Here is a 19,986-nt window from a genome sequence, read left to right as displayed (position 1 = left end):
AAAACAAAATTTTAATATACATACATATACAGTGCCTTGCGAAAGTATTCGGCCCCCTTGAACTCTGCGACCTTTTGCCACATTTCAGGCTTCAAACATAAAGATATAAAACTGTATTTTTTTGTGAAGAATCAACAACAAGTGAGACACAATCATGAAGTGGAACGACATTTATTGGATATTTCAAACTTTTTTAACAAATCAAAAACTGAAAAATTGGGCGTGCAAAATGATTCAGCCCCCTTAAGTTAATACTTTGTAGCGCCACCTTTTGCTGCGATTACAGCTGTAAGTCGCTTGGGGTATGTCTCTATCAGTTTTGCACATCGAGAGACTGAAATTTTTTCCCATTCCTCCTTGCAAAACAGCTCGAGCTCAGTGAGGTTGGATGGAGAGCATTTGTGAACAGCAGTTTTCAGTTCTTTCCACAGATTCTCGATTGGATTCAGGTCTGGACTTTGACTTGGCCATTCTAACACCTGGATATGTTTATTTTTGAACCATTCCATTGTAGATTTTGCTTTATGTTTTGGATCATTGTCTTGTTGGAAGACAAATCTCCGTCCCAGTCTCAGGTCTTTTGCAGACTCCATCAGGTTTTCTTCCAGAATGGTCCTGTATTTGGCTCCATCCATCATCCCATCAATTTTAACCATCTTCCCTGTCCCTGCTGAAGAAAAGCAGGCCCAAACCATGATGCTGCCACCACCATGTTTGACAGTGGGATGGTGTGTTCAGCTGTGTTGCTTTTACGCCAAACATAACGTTTTGCATTGTTGCCAAAAAGTTCAATTTTGGTTTCATCTGACCAGAGCACCTTCTTCCACATGTTTGGTGTGTCTCCCAAGTGGCTTATGGCAAACTTTAAACAACACTTTTTATGGATATCTTTAAGAAATGGCTTTCTTCTTGCCACTCTTCCATAAAGGCCAGATTTGTGCAATATATGACTGATTGTTGTCCTATGGACAGAGTCTAACACCTCAGCTGTAGATCTCTGCAGTTCATCCAGAGTGATCATGGGCCTCTTGGCTGCATCTCTGATCAGTCTTCTTGTATGAGCTGAAAGTTTAGCGGGACGGCAAGGTCTTGGTAGATTTGCAGTGGTCTGATACTCCTTCCATTTCAATATTATCGCTTGCACAGTGCTCCTTGGGATGTTTAAAGCTTGGGAAATCTTTTTGTATCCAAATCCGGCTTTAAACTTCTTCACAACAGTATCTCGGACCTGCCTGGTGTGTTCCTTGTTCTTCATGATGCTCTCTGCGCTTTTAACGGACCTCTGAGACTATCACAGTGCAGGTGCATTTATACGGAGACTTGATTACACACAGGTGGATTGTATTTATCATCATTAGTCATTTAGGTCAACATTGGATCATTCAGAGAACCTCACTGAACTTCCGGAGAGAGTTTGCTGCACTGAAAGTAAAGGGGCTGAATAATTTTGCACGCCCAATTTTTCAGTTTTTGATTTGTTAAAAAAGTTTGAAATATCCAATAAATGTCGTTCCACTTCATGATTGTGTCCCACTTGTTGTTGTTCTTCACAAAAAAATACAGTTTTATATCTTTATGTTTGAAGCCTGAAATGTGGCAAAAGGTTGCAAAGTTCAAGGGGGCCGAATACTTTCGCAAGGCACTGTATGTATATATTCATACCCATAGGTGCAGTTTTTACACAGAAAAACACTTCAGCAGCAATCATATCCTGACATTCAAGTGGAGCAATAACCATAGTAAAGGTGTTAAGACTGTTCATCAATGAGCTGGTGATTCCTCGTTAACCATTGAAAAGGGTAACTTCTCAAATGGCAGCTTTTCCTGGGCAACACTATTAAGAATGTTTTCACACTGGCTCAAGTGTCATTTGGACCAGGGCTTGAGTATTTAATTTTTTTTATTTAACCAGGAAGGGCTCATTGAGATTTGAAATCTAATTTTCAAGAGATTCCTTGCCAAGATAGGCAACACCAAGTCATAACACAATTACAGACAGACATGAACAACTACAGGTAATCTAGTAAAAAAAAAACAGAATTCACAGGAGAAGAACAAAATACCCAGAGATGGTTGTCCATCTGGAAAGTTCTCCCATCTCCACAGAAGAACTCTGGAGCTCTGTCAGAATGACCATCGGGTTTTGGTCACTTCCCTGACCAAAGCCTTTCTCCCCGGATTGCTCAGTTGGGCCATGCGGTTAGCTCTAGGAAGAGTCTTGGTGGTTCATTTCGATGAGACATGGTGAAGCCCCAAAATTTCCTACCCTGGAAGCTGTGTTTCAGACATAAGTGGATGGCTGCAAATGTTCTGCTTTTAAACTCGGACAAAACAGAGATGCTTGTTCTAGGTCCCAAGAAACAAAAGAGATCTGTTGAATCTGACAATTAATCTTGATGGTTGTACAGTCGTCTCAAATTAAACTGAAGGACCTCGGCGTTACTCTGGACCCTGATCTCTCTTTTGACGATCATATCAAGACTGTTTCAAGGACCGCTTTTTTCCATCTACGTAACATTGCAAAAATCTGAAACTTTTGTCCAAAAATGCAGAAAAATTAATTCCATGCTTTGTTACTTCTAGGTTAGACTACTGCAATGCTCTACTTTCCGGCTACCCAGATAAAGCACTAAATAAACTTCAGTTAGTGCTAAACACGGCTGCTAGAATCTTGACTAGAAACAAAAAAAATATCACATTACTCCAGTGCTAGCCTCCACACTGGCTTCCTGTCAAGGCAAGGGCTGATTTCAAGGTTTTACTGCTAACCTACAAAGCATTACATGGGTTTGCTCCTACCTATCTTTCCGATTTGGTCCTGCCGTACATACCTACACGTACGCTACGGTCACAAGACGCTGGCCTCCTTACTGTCCCTAGAATTTCAAAGCAAACAGCTGGAGGCAGGGCTTTCTCCTATAGAGCTCCATTTTTATGGAATGTTCTGCCTACCCATGTGAGAGATGCAGACTCGGTCTCAACCTTTAAGTCTTTATTGAAGACTCATCTCTTCAGTAGGTCATATGATTTTAGAGAGGAATGGAAAATTTGATATAGGCCGATAGTTTTTATATTTTCTGGGTCAAGGTTTGGCTTTTTCAAGAGAGGCTTTATTACTGCCACTTTTAGTGAGTTTGGTACACATCCGGTGGATAGAGAGCCCTTTATTATGTTCACCATAGGAGGGCTAAGCACAGCAAGCAGCTCTTTCAGTAGTTTAGTTGGAATAGGGTCCAGTATGCAACTTGAAGGTTTAGAGGCCATGATTATTTTCATAATTGTGTCAAGAGATGTTGTACTAAAACACTTGAGTGTCTCCCTTGATCCTAGGTTCTGGCAGAGTTGTGCAGACTCAGGACAACTGAGCTTTGGAGGAATACGCAAATTTAAAGAGGAGTCCATAATTTGCTTTCTAATGATCATGATCTTTTCCTCAAAGAAGTGCTGAACTGCTGAAGTGAAAGCCATCCTCTCTTGGGGAATGCTGCTTTTTAGTTAGCTTTGCGACAGTATCAAAAATACATTTTGGATTGTTCTTATTTTCCTCAATTAAGTTGGAAAAATAGGATGATCGAGCAGCAGTGAGGGCTCTTCGATATGTTCTGGCGCTTGCTGCACTTTCTTGGGCGCCATGAAGCCTTCTTCACATCAATTGAACTGCTCTCCTTTGAAGTTCTTGATGATCCAATAAATGGTTGATTTAGGTGCAATCTTACTGGCAGCAATATCCTTGCCTGTGAAGCCCTTTTTGTGCAAAGCAATGATAACGGCATGTGTTTCCTTGCAGGTAACCATGGTTCACCGAGGAAGAACAATGATTCCAAGCACCACCCTCCTTTTGAAGCTTCCAGTCTGTTATTCGAACTCAATCAGCATGACAGAGTGATCTCCAGCCTTGTCCTCGTCAACACTCACACCGGTGTTAACGAGATAATCAATGACATGATGTCAGCTGGTCCTTTTGTGGTAGGGCTGAAATGCAGTGGAAATGTTTTTGGGGGGATTCAGTTTATTTGCATGGCAAAGAGGGACTTTGAAATGAATTACAATTCACCTGATCACGCTTCATAACATTCTGGAGTATGTGCAAATTGCCATCATACAAACTGAGGCAGCAGATTTTGTGAACATTAATATTTGTGTCATTCTCAACACTTTTGGCCACTACTGTACACCGGCCCTTTGACCTTGTTGCTTCTGCAGATCTTGTTTAGTTTGCTTAATTCTAGTCTCCCAAGGGACTTGATAGAGATGACGGTGCCACTGCCACCCCGGTCATGGTGACCCTGATCAAATGCAGCTCCCAAAACAGTCTTAACTCAAAACAGGACTGGAGTCTGCCTACTCACAGCTTCCTCAATTAGACAGGTAAGGCTTGACAAGGACAGAGGCAGGAACATATCTGCTTAGATTTCTTCACTGCAGAAGGAAACGCATTGGTCCTCATAATGATTGACAACATGATTAGCCTTTTTTCAATTTGGACCTCAATTCTTATTCATTATCAAGCCAAACTGCATGTAGTAAGTAACTTTCACATAATTGACAAAAAGGATCAAATACATCTCACTCCAAATAGACTGTAAAGTTCATGGAAGCACCAACACAGTTAATGTATACGTTCAAAACAGATGGGAGCACAGCTGCAGTAGTCCTGTAACAAACCGTCAAATCCTGTTGCCGGGCGGTCGCAGCCAAATTAAATAGTACCTTCTAAATTGCACTAATTTGCATGAAGTAAACCCATGTGCTAAATTCCCTCGACATATCCCTCTTTGTGTATGTTATTGTATTGATGGAATAGCTTATTTGCTTTGAAAATCTTGTAAGAGTAGCAATAGAGCTCATAGCTTGTCAGTAGTGTTCCTAGATGAAACGTGACTCCGGAGGTTTCATTTTAGTCAGGGGTGGAACACTGAAAATAGTGGTGGTGGTCACAAGCTAAACTTGCCACATGGACTACAGTCCCCCTGACAACACATGCCTTCAGAAAACAGTAGGAAGAATTGTGTGAAATAGGGGTGGAAACTGTTCCAATGGTCACGCAACATGTTTGTCCTCTGTTCAATGGGGTGGGAAATTAGAAGCATTTTAGGACGAGTTCTATTCATTCCAAGTTCTGGAGACAAAAACATTGAGCAATGGTCAATGGAAAGATGGTTACTCGGTTAACAAAATATTTTAAATGAACTGTAGGGCTATAATAATACAGACCTTATTTTCACAATTAAAAGAATTCCCATGGGAAAAATGACTGGGAATTTCCAACATGAACCTGTATCTCTCCCATACTTCCAGGCGAAGACAATTATTTAGCGTCTATAGACTGAAGGCTTTATTTTGCCAAACTAGGTGAGTGTCAGAATTCTTGGGGAACATAACCCACAACACTCAGCAAAGCCAATAAATCTTTACACCTCAAATTTATTAAAACTTGTTTTCAGGATCCACACAATATCAGAAACGGTGATTAAGTCAGACAGGCATTTCTCACACACCTTCAAATAGTACAATCTCCCTAAAATACAGAGACCACAGTACGCATTCCCAAAACCCTACACTAAGGTTATGTTCGAATACTCATACTAACCGCACTATTTGTGACATAAATTGAGTAGGTAGTATACGGTATGTTAGTATGGTGTATTCGAACAAAGCTTAAGTGTTCACTTCCACCCATAACTTAATATTTTCCTTTTTTTTAAAAAAACATCATCAAACAGCAAGAAAAGCAGTAACACAAATTGATCAAACTAACAATTGGGGAACCATTGGAGTCTTTTATCCAGTAGCTGCTGACATCATACAGTGCCTTCAGAAAGTATTCATACCCCACATTTTGTTGTGTTACAGCCGGAATTTAAAATTGATAAAATTGAGAATTGTTATCACTGGCCTACACACAACACACCCATAATGTCAAAGGTTTTTTACAAATTAAAATTGAAAAGCTGAAATATCTTGAGTCGATAAGTATTCAACCCCCTTTATGGCAATCCTAAGTTCAGGAGTAAAAATGTACTGAACAAGTCACATAATAAGTTACATGGACTCATTGTGTGCAAATATCATGTTTAACATGATTTTTGAATGACTACCTCATCTCTGTACCCCACACATACAGATAATTGTAAGGTCCCTCAGTCAAGCAGTGAATTTAAAATTATTTCAACCGAAACACCTGGGAGGTTTTCCAATACCTCACAAAGAAGGGCACCCATTGGTGGATGGGTAAAAACAAAAAGCAGACATTGAATATCCCTTTGAACATGAAGTTATTACACTTTTGATGGTGTATCAAGACACCCAGTCACTACAAAGATACAGGTCTCCTTCCTAACGCAGTTGCCGGAGAGGAAGGAAACCGCTCAGGAATTTCATCATGAACCCAACGGTGACTTTAAAACAGTTACAGAGTTTAATGGCTGTGACAGGAGAAAACTGAAGATGGATCAACATTGTAGTTACTCCACAATAATAACCTAATTGACAGAGTGAAAGGGAAGCCTGTACCGAATAAATAATTTTCCAAACATGCCTCCTGTTTGCAACAAGGCAGTAAAGTAATACTGCAAAAGATGTGGCAAAGTATTTCACTTTTTGTCCTGAATACAAAGTGTTATGTTTGGGGCAAATCCAATGCAACACATCACTGCGTACCACTCTCCATATTTTCAAGCATAGTGGAGGCTGCATCATGTTATGCTTGTAATTGTTAAGGACAGAAGTTTTTCAGGATAAAAATAAAATCAGCACAGGCAAGATACTAGAGGAAAACATGGTTCAGTCTGCTTTCCACCACACACAGGATAATAACACAAGGCCAATATCTACACTGGAGTTGCTTACCATGAAGACCGTAAATGTTCCCGAGTGGTCAAGTTAGTTTTGACTTAAATATCTATGGCAAGACCTGAAAATGGTTGTCTAGCTTTGATCAACAACCAATTTGAGTTTGGAGAAATTTGACAAGTATAATGGTCAAATGTTGCACAATGCTTGTGTGGAAAGCTCTTAAGAGACTTACCCAGAAAGATTAACAGCTGAAATTCCTGCCAAAAGGTTGCTACAAAGTATTGACTCAATGGTGTGAATACTTACGTAATTGAGATCTATATTTCATTTTCAATACATTTGCAAAACATTCTAAAAACCTGTTTTCACTTTGTCATTGGGTATTGCATCAATTGAATCCATTTTGAATTCAGGCTGTAACACAACAAAATGTGGAATAAGTCAGGGGGTATGAATACTTTGAAGGCACTGTAGCTGATATGAACACTAACAAGCGCATGTTGTGCAATGGTGCTTTCCATAGGGAATCACTAAACCGCACATTCTCTTGAAAATAGCTTTCTAGCATTGATGGAATGTGTGGGGCTGTAAGAAAACAAAAAGGTGCAAAGACATTTTTACAGGGTTATACAGTATTTCAGAAATACAACAGGTTTACTAAAAAAAAAAAAAGTTTTCCTTCCAACATTCTGCTCTTCAGGAGAAAGCGCTACTGTTCATACCCATCCTATGTCAGTAAGGCAACCAGAAGAGAGCAAACAAACGAAGGCCACACACAAAGATAAAAACAGCCAGCAACTAGAGATTAGTTTCACAACGTTGAGTAGTAAGGGAACTTGTGGTGTCCGTGGCGTGTGCAGCCATCCATGTTCGGAGGAAGAAAGGTTTGGATGGCCAAGGGGTCAGGAGCAGTATGGTGACCAGTAACACCCAGTCAAAGTGACTACCCAAAGAGTCAGAGTACAGTAGACCAACTTCACATCATCATGGGGGCTGGTTTTGCGTCGCTGGGCTTGCGTCCAGGGGATGCAGGCCAGGGTACCGCATGCTCATTTCAGATCCAGGACCATAGAAGCCGGGTTCTCCAAGTAGTCCCTCCACAGGTTGGAAAACCGCGCCATGGTGGCCCCGTCGATGATCCGGTGGTCTGCCGACCAGCTGACGTTCATGACGTGAGCTTTCACCACCTCGTCCCTCGAGTTAAACCTGGGTAGGACCTGAAAGGGGCATAAACATGTCAGGAGATGAGTATTCATAAATCAAGCCAGACATCCATAACTATCAAATAAATATAAATGTAAGTCCAGACAATGTCATGAGGCTCAGTCAGGCGTCTGTATCGTGTTGACACCTCCCAGTCAGCTGGCCACATGCCCACTAAGCTGAGAACTAGCACCAACACTCAGCTCCCATTATCAGCTGAGGTCCGTACCCCTGCGCCACTCATCATAGCCAGCATTGACAACTGATAATGTTAAAGTAATATCATTTTCACAAACCTGGATCTTTCCAAGAGCGCCAATCGCCACCTCAGGAGGCAGAATTACTGGCTTTGCATAAGTGCCTCCAATCTGATTCAATGGAAAACACAAATACATGACATGTAAAGACTGAACAAGCGGCTTAAGCAAGCATAGGTCCCAAATAATGCAGCCGCTAGCTGTCAATTACTATTCAAGTTAGCATTAGATGGCTACTAAAATAGCATTAGATGGCTACTAAAATAGCATTAGATGGCTACTAAAAAATGCAAACACAGCTTTTAATTATGAAAACGTCAACATAAAATCACACAAGGTTTAAAAAAATATATAAATCTGTTTGACTTATCTGTATCACTTTAAGCTCATCCTCCCAGCCACTAGTCCCCCTCCCTCCCACGCCCACTACCCCGCTCACCGAGCCAATGTTGGAGAGGGTGAAGGTGCCTCCTGTGAGGTCAGCCGTGCCCAGCTGGCCCGTGGCGCCCAGGGTCTGCATGCGGTTGAGCTCCACTGCGATCTCAAACACACTCAGCAACTGCACATTCTTCACATTGGGCACCAGCAGGCCCTGGCTCGTGTCCATGGCCAGACCAATATTGTGGGATGCCTGGTGGTGGAGGAGGAGACATATCAGCACATCTCAGAACCAGCTCAGGTTCTCAATCACTTTGAAGAAAGGATGAGAGAAATGTCATGTTCATGAGTCATTCTAGTCCTACATCCAGCTCGCTGTGAGCAAGTACCCCATCTATTTGAATATACACTACATGACCAAATGTATGTGGACACCTGCTCGTCAATCATCTCATTCCAAAACCATGGGCATTAATATAGAGAGTTGGTCCCCCCTTTGCTGCTATAGCAGCCACCACTCTTCTGGGAAGGCTTTCCACTAGATGTTGGAACATTGCTGTGGGGACTTCATCCACAAAAGCATTATTGAGGTCGGGCACTAATGTTGGGGCGATGAGACCTGGCTTCACAGTCGGCGTTCCAATTCATCCCAAAGGTGTTCGATTGGTTTGAGGTCAGGGCTCTGTGCAGGCTAGTCAAATTCTTCCACACCGATCACGACAAACCATTTTTGTATGGACCTTGCTTTGTGCATGAGTGCATTGTCATGCTGATACAGGGAAGGGCCTTCCCCAAACTGTTGCCACAAAGTTGGAAGCACAGAATGTCGTTGTATGCTGTAGCGTTTAGATTTCTCTTCAATGGAACTAAGGGTCCTAGCACGAACAAGGAAATTCAAGATGTAGGATGGGACAAACCTAAACTTTAAATGAGTAATTTCTCTTAACGGGGGGGGGGGTAGCAGACAACCAAATTCACCGAGAATACATTACATAGGATGAAGAAACAATTCTCAGAGCTGCAGCTCTTAACTACTTGTTAAACATAGAACTGATACTATATACTCATTGTTGAGGTGGTCGTGGATGGCTTTATACCATTTCTATGGATCCCTCATGTCCTACTCGTTAGAAAAAAAATAGTTTGGTCTAAATCGGATGTTAGGTACTATAATTCATTGAATATTATGAATCCTATAATTATTATTATTATTTTAAATGGCCAACCCTTTAAATAACACCCGAGACGTTGCCAGACCCCTGGTTGAGTTGGCGCGTACACAGTTAGATAAACACACAGAATCTCTGAAGGGTTAACAGTCACATGTACAGGGTTGCAGGTATGATTGCAGAGTACAGTGAAAATCATAAGCTCTGACATGCAGGACTAAGTGGAAATAAAATGACAATGCTAATAAAAAAACGATAGAACTATATACACATAACTGTAGCAGTGATTAATACATGTCTATTAGGGTGGAGGCAGAGTATAGACTTGAGGCGGTGGGGGGGACCAAGTGAAATAAAAACAAAAAGAATAAGAAAAAAAAAAAAAACACTAGAAAAACAAACAAAGTAGAAATCTGCAATGTTTTAAAATCGGCGCTTGAGGCGAGGCGCCCTCATTAGCTTGCTGCTACATGCCAGGGAGATAGCGTCTCTCCCACTGGATTGTGGAGGCTGCTTAGAGAGCGCCCTGCCAAAAGATGGATTAGCAAAACAGACAAAACGTTGGTCGGATATCCTGGGTCCGTTCAATGTACGTGCGTAAAGAAGGCCACCGGACACAGGGCATGCAAACTATGTTGCTCATCAGAAACAAATAACGAAAAATAGAAAATAGCTTAAACATTTTTTTAAGGATCTGTAGGACATAGCCATTACTTTCAGGGCAGAGACTGCATTTGGACGTGACGTCACCTCAGAATGGCCTTGGGCGAACTAAAGTATCGGAAGGGTGTATGGATGACTTGGGAGGTCCCCAACATGTTTAGCCGAGGCTAAAGCCACAAGAAAGGAGATGTCACAGGAGAAGATCTTCAGATCCAGACTCAGTCATTCAAAAGAAGTCCTCTCACAGAGCATCCAAAACCAAATCCCAAGTGGGCGCAATAGGTCGAGAATCCGTAATCTAATTCCTAGGAATGAAAAGTGTTGAGCTGGGGAAAGACAGCTCATTTTGGGGTTCATTTGAACCAGAGAACGTGTGTTGGACAATAGCATGGTTGTGTCCAACCCTGATTGTTCCCTCAACTCTGCTTCCAACCACCAACGGGCCCATAACCTGTATCACTAGACACCTCATTAGGGACTAGTGAACTACAGACAGGAAGCAGCAATGAATCCCAGTAATGCACAACCTATGGGAAGGGTGTCCCCTTGTGGAATCATCATAGGGTTTGGTTTCAATACTTCAAACCAAATATCGGTCCAGGTAGTCACAAAAATAGATGGGGGTTGGTTTAAATGGTGATTTTAAATGAATGGAGCGAATTTGGAGCGGCAGTTTAAGAGAGCGGTTGGAAAGGACGTGGAGCGTTCAATAAACATAAGAAAGCGGTTGGAAAGGACGTGGAGCGTTCAATAAACATAAGAAAGCGGTTGGAAAGGACGTGGAGCGTTCAATAAACATAAGAGAGCGTTACAATAAACACAATCTAGAAGAACTGTAAAAAGGGATATCATTTGTGTTTTGGAAACAAGTGCTTTCATAAATGCATGACGCATGCCTCGTTTCACAGGAGCATTATAAAAATAAGCCTTAACGAATTTCGTTTACATACATATCGAGTGATTGTCCAACAACAGTTTTATAATTTATTCATTTTGTGACCACCTAGTGTCCTCTTTCCACTGCTGTGGTGCTGAATCGCAGCGAGAATGGTGAGTGGGCCGGGCCTGCCCGGTCATGCCTAGAAGGAATCCAGCTTTTGTCAAATTAAGATCAAGTTTAGCTAACACAAACCCTGTTCCTAAGCTTTTAACCTAATTCTCCTAAACTGCTACAAAAAGTCAAATCTGACATTCAATTTGACAAATGCTGGATCCCTTCTAGCCATGACCGGCTGGCCCTGGTGTTTGTAGACAGCCATGTTTTGTTATTTACTACTCCTACTCCTAATTGTTCATGCCTAGGCTAAATTAAATTAGAGTCTGTGTTTCGTTCTTTATTCATTTAAAATGTTCATACAAATAACCTATTGGACAGGTCGCTCGCAAATTATATAAATATACTTCGGCATTGTGTTTTATTACTGTGTAGGTGATTTGTTCAAGGCAAAATGTTTATTTTTTAAATGATAATTATGATTTCTAGCAGGGATGAAGACTCAACGGTTAATATTTTGCTTTTCAATAAACATCTTTAATTTCGGTATAAGAACATTGTTCTACTTTTACAGGCTAATTTCTATTCTGAATCATGTAGAAACCAAATCATTTTTGATTCTTCAAAGAAGCCACCCTTTCCCTTGATGATAGCTTTGCACACTCTCAGCATTCCCTCAACCGGCTTCATGAGGTACTCATCGAGTAGCCTCCCGTAACTGGTGATAGAGCGCGCAAGAACCGTGTTGATTGAGGGCAGCCACCCAGGCATTTAAGACATTTGCACTGACCAAAGACTCAATCCATCTCCGCATCCTACAACTGAAAATTGATTCCAGTCATGTCTTGTCAAAAATGTTCCCTGTATGTCCTGATCCCGCAACAGTTCCATAACCCCGGAATTTTCCTGTCCCGTGGTATGTGCAGAAATCAGAAATAACTTCCTCCGTTAGCTGCTCGTCTGTCCCCCGTTCTGCATACAGAATCGCTTTAGTGGAAACCAAGACTGTTCTCAGGGCAGGCCTGGTTGTAGCTATATAGTGCCTTCAGAAAGTCTTAACACCCCTTGACTTTTTCCACATTTTGTTGTTACAGCCTGATTTAAAAATGGATTCAATTGAGATTTGTCGTCACTGGTCTACACACACACAATACCCCATAATGTCAACGTGGAATTATATATTTTTCAAAATGTTTAAAAATTAAAAGCTGAAATGTTTAAGTCATTAAGTATTCAACCCCTTTTATGACAAGTGGAAATAAGTTCAGGAGTAACATAAGTTGCATGGACTCACTATGTGCAATAATAGTGTTTAACATGATTTTTAAAATGACTACACCATCGCTGTACCCCACACAATTATATTTCATCTACTGGTAGATGAAAATAAATATATTAAAAAATAAACATTTAAATATTGGTGATTAATTACACTTTGGATGGTGTACACCCAGTCACTACAAAGATACAGGCGTGACTTCAAAACAGTTAAGAGTTTAATGGCTGTGATAACCACATTGAGATTTTCTACTTACCCAGATGGAAAGTGGATACCTAATGCATTCAAGTGAAATGTGTCTTCCACATTTAACCCAAGGAGGTGCGGGGGGGGGGCTTAAATCGACATCATCAGCAACTGGGAGCAGTTCTTGTGGGGGTTAACTGCTTGTTCAAGGGCAGAACGGACGATTTTCTTCCCACCTCGCCGGCTCTGGGATTCGAACAAGCAACCTTTTTTTTGTGTTTTTTTTTAGTTTTCACCCCTTTTTCTCCCCAATTTCGTGGTATCCAATTGTTAGTAGCTACTATCTTGTCTCATCACTACAACTCCCGTACGGGCTCGGGAGAGACGAAGGTTGAAAGTCATGCGTCCTCCGATACAGAACCCAACCAAGCCGCTTCTTAACACAGCGCGCATCCAACCCGGAAGCCAGCCGCACCAATGTGTCGGAGGAAACACTGTGCACCTGGCAACCTTGGTTAGCGTGCACTGCGCTTGGCCTGCCACAGGAGTCGCTGGTGCACGATGAGACAAGGATATCCCTACCGGCCAAACCCTCCCTAACCCGGACGACGCTAGGCCAATTGTGCGTCGCCCCACAGACCTCCCGGTTGCGGCCGGTTATGACAGAGCCTGGGCGCAAACCCAGAGTCTCTGGTGGCACAACTGGCGCTGCATTACAGCACCCTTAACCACTGCGCCACCCAGGAGGCCGAACAAGCAACCTTTCAGTCTAATTAACTCATGACGTGCAACTGTATATTTCTCCACTTGCATCGGAGGTCAAGTGACTGGCTACAACTGGAGCGAGGAAATTACCATTTATTGTTTTTTTTTGTTTTTATTAAGCAAATTATATATTAGGCCTCACTCCAGAACTTCACTACCATTCCTGTTCCCTTGTCAACCTCTAACTTACACAAAGACAACAAACCTGAGTATCTCTTTATTCATTTGGGCATGGTTATGAACCCAAACCCGGCTTAGCCTTCGTCATCTAGGTTGCATTTTTAGCAATCTTAACTCATTGCTATAGCCAGGCCAAACAATCAGAAGAATAACACATTTTTTGTGATTAGGAAACTATAAGAACCATACAAACTCCAGCACACAACATCCAGGGGTGCGCACGCTCTACCACAAAGGGGCAGTTTAGTTGGCGCAACGTGAGACAGTCTCGTGTTCCAATTGTTTGTTTTAGTAGCGTGAATCGTTCCTGTCTACACCGAGATGAAGAGCGGAATAATGGAAAGAATTAATTCTAGCCTCACACTTATCACCTGTGGAAGGCGGGGCTTCCAGAGAGGAAAGGATTTTATTGGCCTTGTCAGGAGTGATTTTAGATTTTCAACAGAAGTTGAGAGTGCAACTCCCCATAGTATGTTGTACCAAAGTTGACTGACTGAAAGGGAAGCAATGTCTCCCCAACACCATCCCCCCTTCCTGCAGCCTTACCTTGTAGGTGATGTTATGAACAGCCTCGTCCACCGAGGCGTTGAGGATAGGGAAATGGAGAAGGCCCAGGGAAGCAGCCTGCTCAAACAGAAAATCATGATTATCTTCAAATGACATTTTATTTGTCACATGCGCCGATTACAACAGGCCTTACCGTGTAACGCTTACTTACAAGCCCTTAACCAACAATGCAGTTAGAGTGAAGACAATTAAAAAAAAAAAATAAACTAAAGTAAAAAATTATAACACAAAATACCAATAACGAGGCTATATACGGAGTCAGTGTGTGGGGGAACAGGTTAGTCGAGGTAATTTGTACATGTACGTAGGGGTAAAGTCACTATGCATTGATAAACAGCGAGTAGCAGCAGTGTAAAAACAACGGGGGGTGTCAACGCAAATAATCTGGTTGGCCATTTGATTCATTGTTCAGCAGTCTTACAGCTTTGGGGTAGAAGCTGTTAAGGAGCCTTTTGTACCTAGATTTGGAACTCCGGTACTGCTTGCCGAGAACAGTCTATGACTTGGGTGACTAGAGTCGTTGATAATTTTTTGGGCCTTCCTCTGACACCGCCTAGTATTATAAGTCCTGGATGCAGGAAGCTTGGCCCTAGTGATGTACTGGGCCGCACGCACTACCCTCTGTAGCACCTTACGGTCAGATGCAGAACAGTTGCCATACCAGCCAGTGATGCAACCGGTCAGGATGCTCTCGATGGTGCAGCTGTATAACTGAGGATGCCAAATCTTTTCAGTCTTCTGAGGGGGAAAAGGCATTGTCGTGCCCTCTTTACAACTTTCTTGGTGTGTTTGGACCATGATAGTTTGTTGGTGATGGGGACATCAAGGAACTTGAAAATCTCAACCTGCTCCACTACAACCCCGTCGATGTGATGCTCGGGCCCTCCTTTTCCTGTAGTCCACATTCAGCTCCTTTGTCTTAAGCACGTTAAAGGAGTTGTTGTCCTGGCACCACACTGCCAGGTCTCTGACCTCCTCCCTATAGGCGGTCTCATATTTGTCGGTGATCACTGTTGTGACGTCAGCAAATGTAATGTTGGTGTTGGAGTCGTGCTTGGCCACACAGTCGTGGGAGAACAGGGAATACACGAGGGGCCAACGTGTTGAGGATCAGTGTAGCAGATGTAGCAGATGTGTTGTTGCCTACCCTTACCACCTGGGGATGGCCCGTCAGGAAGTCCAGGATCCAGTTGCAGAGGGAGGTGTTTAGTCCCAGGATCCTTAGCTTAGTGATGAGCTTTGTGGGCACTAGTGTTGAACGCTGAGCTGTATGAATGAACAGCATTCTCACATAAGGTTACTTTTGTCCAGGTAGGAAAGGACAGTGTGGAGTGTGATTGAGATTGCGTCATCTGTGGATCTGTTGGGGCAATATGCAAACTGGAGTGGGTCTAGGGTTTCCGGGATGATGGCGCTGATGTAAGCCATGACCAGCCTTTTAAAGCACTTCATGGCTACCGACGTTGAGTACTAAGGGGCGTTAAGTCAATTACCTTCGCTTTCATGGGCACAGGGACTATGTTGTGATCCAAACCGCAGCAAGCAGGCTATTTACCCAAATCCTCTGGCATAGTACTTCAGGTATGACGTGCAATGATTCTTTCATGACACCCCTGTAATAATGAAGTTTCTGTGCAGGGCATTATAACACTTCCGTCACATAACACAAGCTGCTACCTCTGTCATAACAAGAGTACATGATCTGGCATGAGCTGACATTTCAACATCATAACGAACACATCTTATTAGGTGTTCCCCATGCATTTTGGCAATAGCGTCACTTTGACACTAGATATGTCACCTCACAACTTCATATTACAGCATGTCAGGAGTCAAAGGTCACCTTGATGAAGAAGGGCATGTAGCTGAGCTTGACACCGCGAGCCTCTGACAGGCCCTTCAGCTCCTTGCGCAACTGCACCAGCCTCGTCAAATCCACTTCATCTTTATAACCAAAGTGGGGGATCTTCAAAGCTGCAGTCATGGTCTTCACCATTGCTTTGTGAAAACCTGGTCGTTCAGAAGAACACATTGGAAAAAAGGGATGTGTTTTGATGAAGCCAGTACTATATTGCTAAGTTACCACCTGTCCGGTCAGGTCACTTTAGACTGTTACAAACAAAGCCAGAAGGAAGTTGTTTGGAACCTGGACTGAACCTAGATTGGGAATTTAAATACAGTGAGTTGCTTTTTGAAACACGTTCAAAACATCACTGCTACTCTAATTATAATAGACTAGATTTAACCTGTCTATGGGTTATTCTCTGAATCAGAAATGTATCCCAGAAAGCAAACACATTTATTGGAACCATTAACCATCTCTGTAATGCTCCCTCTACCTTTCAGGGGCTCAGTGCTGTCCTTGCCCGTGAAGACGGGCCTGGAGACGACAGGGAGCTGGACACTTGGTGTGGGCTTCATCTTGGGCATGGAGGCCGAGGAGGGGGCGGATGCTGCGGGAGGGGGTGGCTGGATCTCATGGAATGGGGTCGGGGGTAAGATGGCCCCTGTCTGTTTGGCCAGGAAGTTGAGGATGTCCTCTTTGAGGATCCGTCCGTCTCTCCCGGTACCGACCACTTCACTCAGCTTGATCTAAGGAGGAATGGAAAGTAGGCGGCAAAGAGGTAAATAGACAATCATCACAAAAGCCTGGTTAACCCAGTAGTTGGCCATTTCAGGTTTAAAGGGGTGGTGCTAAATCTTGTGCTGTAGTGCCATCTTGCAGTGAATGCATGCTTGCATGTGTATGTGTCGGTCTTTTAATAACAACTCACATTGTTCTCCATGGCTAAACGACGGACTGCAGGAGTGGCCTGGGTCTTGTGTCCCTTGATTTCCTGGTGTGTGTGCTCATCGTTTGACATCGCCGGGGTCTCCACAACATCCTCCTCATGGACCACCTCTGAAAGATCGACCAAAGTCACTATTCCCACCTTCCAACAGAAGCCAACGTTGTTTTGAACTTAGATAATTTGGTGTTCCAAACTGTTTTTATTTATTATTATTATAAACGTGACCCAGGTAATATGAACTGGCTTCAAGTTTCAGTTCTATTGTCTAAACATTTGATACATAAAAAGTTGGGAGATTCCCATTATGCCATTGTTGGTGCTTTGGCGGTATACCTACCCGGACCGGGCTCTGTCTCGATATCCACCAGGGGTGTGCCCACTAAGGCTGTGGCATCAACCTCATAGTAGAGCTTTTTAATGACACCGTCATAGCGACTTGTGATGGTGACAGATGCCTTGTCACTCTGTACCTCACAGATGCTATCAAACTGGGAGACTTTGTCTCCTTCCTTCACATACCTATGGAAACAGAAAGACAACCTTAACATCTTTCTCTTGGAGTAGCAATGCTTAGTAATCATTGAACTTGTGTGCCCTCTAGTGGCAACTCTTAACAAAACATAATTCATATACAGCTTTGTATGTTGCTGTACTATATTTTGAAAACATACCATTCCTTCACCGTCACCTCCATGATGCCCTCGCCAATATCTGACAGTTTGAATGGCAGAATTGGTCCTGATGTGACTAAAGAAAGCAAATGATCATTAAAAATGAAACATCCATTCTTTAACCTATAACTTCCACATAGCCTTTTGTGCATTTAAGATTGATTAGTTTATTGTCTGTACGGAGTGTACACTGTCAGCAGTAGCATCTTCCTCATTCCACATCCCTGTGCGCCGATTCCGAAGCCTACTTACCATAACTGGTGTGGAAAAACCTAGAGCTGCACAGCTGAGGGATGAAGACAGTGTGGGGATGACGGGTGTAGTCTGGTCGGCCAGTTTGGACCCTGGAGCAGCAAAGCTTGTACCGATGTGCCAAGAGCTGCGATGATAAACGAGAAATAGATCCATGTCATGAACAGTCATTAGATGGGGTCACGTTTCAGGACTAGGCTTTGTTAATGGATACTTCTATACCATTTCAGCATCTAAAGATATAGCTAGCATGACTTCGTAGCTTTCAACAGTTGACTAGCTGCAGAGCAAGTTTAGTTTAACAATCTAATGTTACACACACACAGTACCAATCAAAAGTTGACACCTCATTCAACGTTTTTTCTTTATTTTTACTATTTTCTACATTGTAGAATAATAGTTAGGACATCAAAACTATGAAATAACACATATGGAATTGTGTAGTAACCAAAAGGAAGTGTTAAACAAATCTAAATATATTTTATATTTGTGATTCTTCAAAGTAGCACACTGTATATAGGCTTTCTTTTTTTCTATTGTGTTATAGACTGTACGCTTGTTTATTGCATGTAACTGTGTTGTTTATGTCGCACTGCTTTGCTTTATCTTGGCCAGGTCGCAGTTGTAAATGAGAACTTGTTCTCAACTAGCTTACCTGGTTAAATAAAGGTGAAATAAAAATACCAATGAGAAATAATCTTTCAAATAACAAAGATAAACTGCTAAGGTAAGTGTTGCACAAATCCATACGCAGTGTATGCCTCCAGTTGACGAACTACACTTCCTCCCCAGTTAAGTTTACACACAGGTGTTCGGAGAACGCTAAATAGCCAATTAGCAAAGGTGGCCGCCTGTCTTCCGTAAACAAAGGTTGTAATATAACAGAGATTGCCGTGTGGAAACCCTATCACAAACGCTAACCCTATAAAAGGTGTCTCGTAATTTAACCTTTTGATTTAAGAAATGTATTTGTCGCTGATATGAAAAATACGTAACTTGATTCCAAGCGATGCGTTTTAACGTTCAGAACTAGCGTAGAAAATCTTAACAAAATATTACAGTACTATCGTCAGGCGATAAAGGTAACGTTAGTTACAGTGGTCTATGAATGGGTTAGGGATGACATTGTATTGGCATTCAAGTTCAAACACACAGTGTCAACAGTTTGAGTCAAATAAATAGTTGACTATCTGGGTAGTAGTGACCAACAGATAGCAATTATTCCCAGCAATTATTCATAACTACAAAACAATTAGGAAAAAATTGTCTATTTCAATCCCACTTCACTGTAACAGACTCGAATTAGCTTGTTTGCTAGTCAGGCTAGCAGCTGCATGGGAAGCGTATCTATATTGATGTACAGTAGCAGTATTTCTAAATGTATGATCCTTGTGCATCATCAACTATCTCGTAAAGCTTTCACGTCGGTTTACACATCTGGAAAAACTTTTAACAAACCTACCAAGCGTCTAATAAATGTGAATGAGCCTCTGGTAACTGCCGCCATCTTTGTTTCTCTTCGTCCGGATCCAACGCACGCCCCTTTCAATGGCCAATCAGAGATCAGTCATTATAGAGATGTTGCTGTGTTCGTAGGCCAGTCGGAACTAGGAAACACGTGCCATGTTCAAACAGTTATCAAGTCAGAATATCCGGATTTCCTAGTTTCAACGGGGTTGTGAACGCGGCATAAATTCACTATATGAGTCAGACATACTTTTGAGGAGATGGGAACAATTACCCCTAACTGAGAATAAATCATATTTCCTGTTGGGTGGGAAAGGTGTCACATTGTTCCAGGTCAGACAGGTAAAATGGTAGAAGTGGATGCTGAG

General features: G+C 42.3%; 1 protein-coding gene and 1 non-coding gene across 2 annotated transcripts; both read right to left on the bottom strand.

The window, feature by feature from the left end:
- Nucleotides 1-7,252: 7,252 nt before the first annotated feature.
- LOC100135807 (branched-chain alpha-keto acid lipoamide acyltransferase) lies at nucleotides 7,253-19,667 on the bottom strand. The gene is given in 11 exon segments (NM_001124203.1): nucleotides 7,253-8,012; nucleotides 8,295-8,366; nucleotides 8,695-8,886; nucleotides 14,416-14,493; nucleotides 16,280-16,446; nucleotides 16,776-17,028; nucleotides 17,211-17,338; nucleotides 17,566-17,747; nucleotides 17,900-17,975; nucleotides 18,152-18,278; nucleotides 19,614-19,667. Coding segments are annotated over 11 exon segments (1,488 nt in total). The 5' UTR covers nucleotides 19,659-19,667; the 3' UTR covers nucleotides 7,253-7,844.
- On the bottom strand, nucleotides 8,113-8,251 carry LOC118964777 (small nucleolar RNA SNORD94). Its single transcript, XR_005051970.1, has one exon. It is a non-coding gene; the product is annotated as a small nucleolar RNA SNORD94 (small nucleolar RNA).
- Nucleotides 19,668-19,986: the final 319 nt, after the last annotated feature.

Source organism: Oncorhynchus mykiss, chromosome 5, assembly GCF_057628025.1.
Source record: "Oncorhynchus mykiss isolate SJ-2025 chromosome 5, ASM5762802v1, whole genome shotgun sequence".
Taxonomy (NCBI): domain Eukaryota; kingdom Metazoa; phylum Chordata; class Actinopteri; order Salmoniformes; family Salmonidae; genus Oncorhynchus; species Oncorhynchus mykiss.
This window is presented reverse-complemented; position numbering and strand designations above follow the sequence as displayed.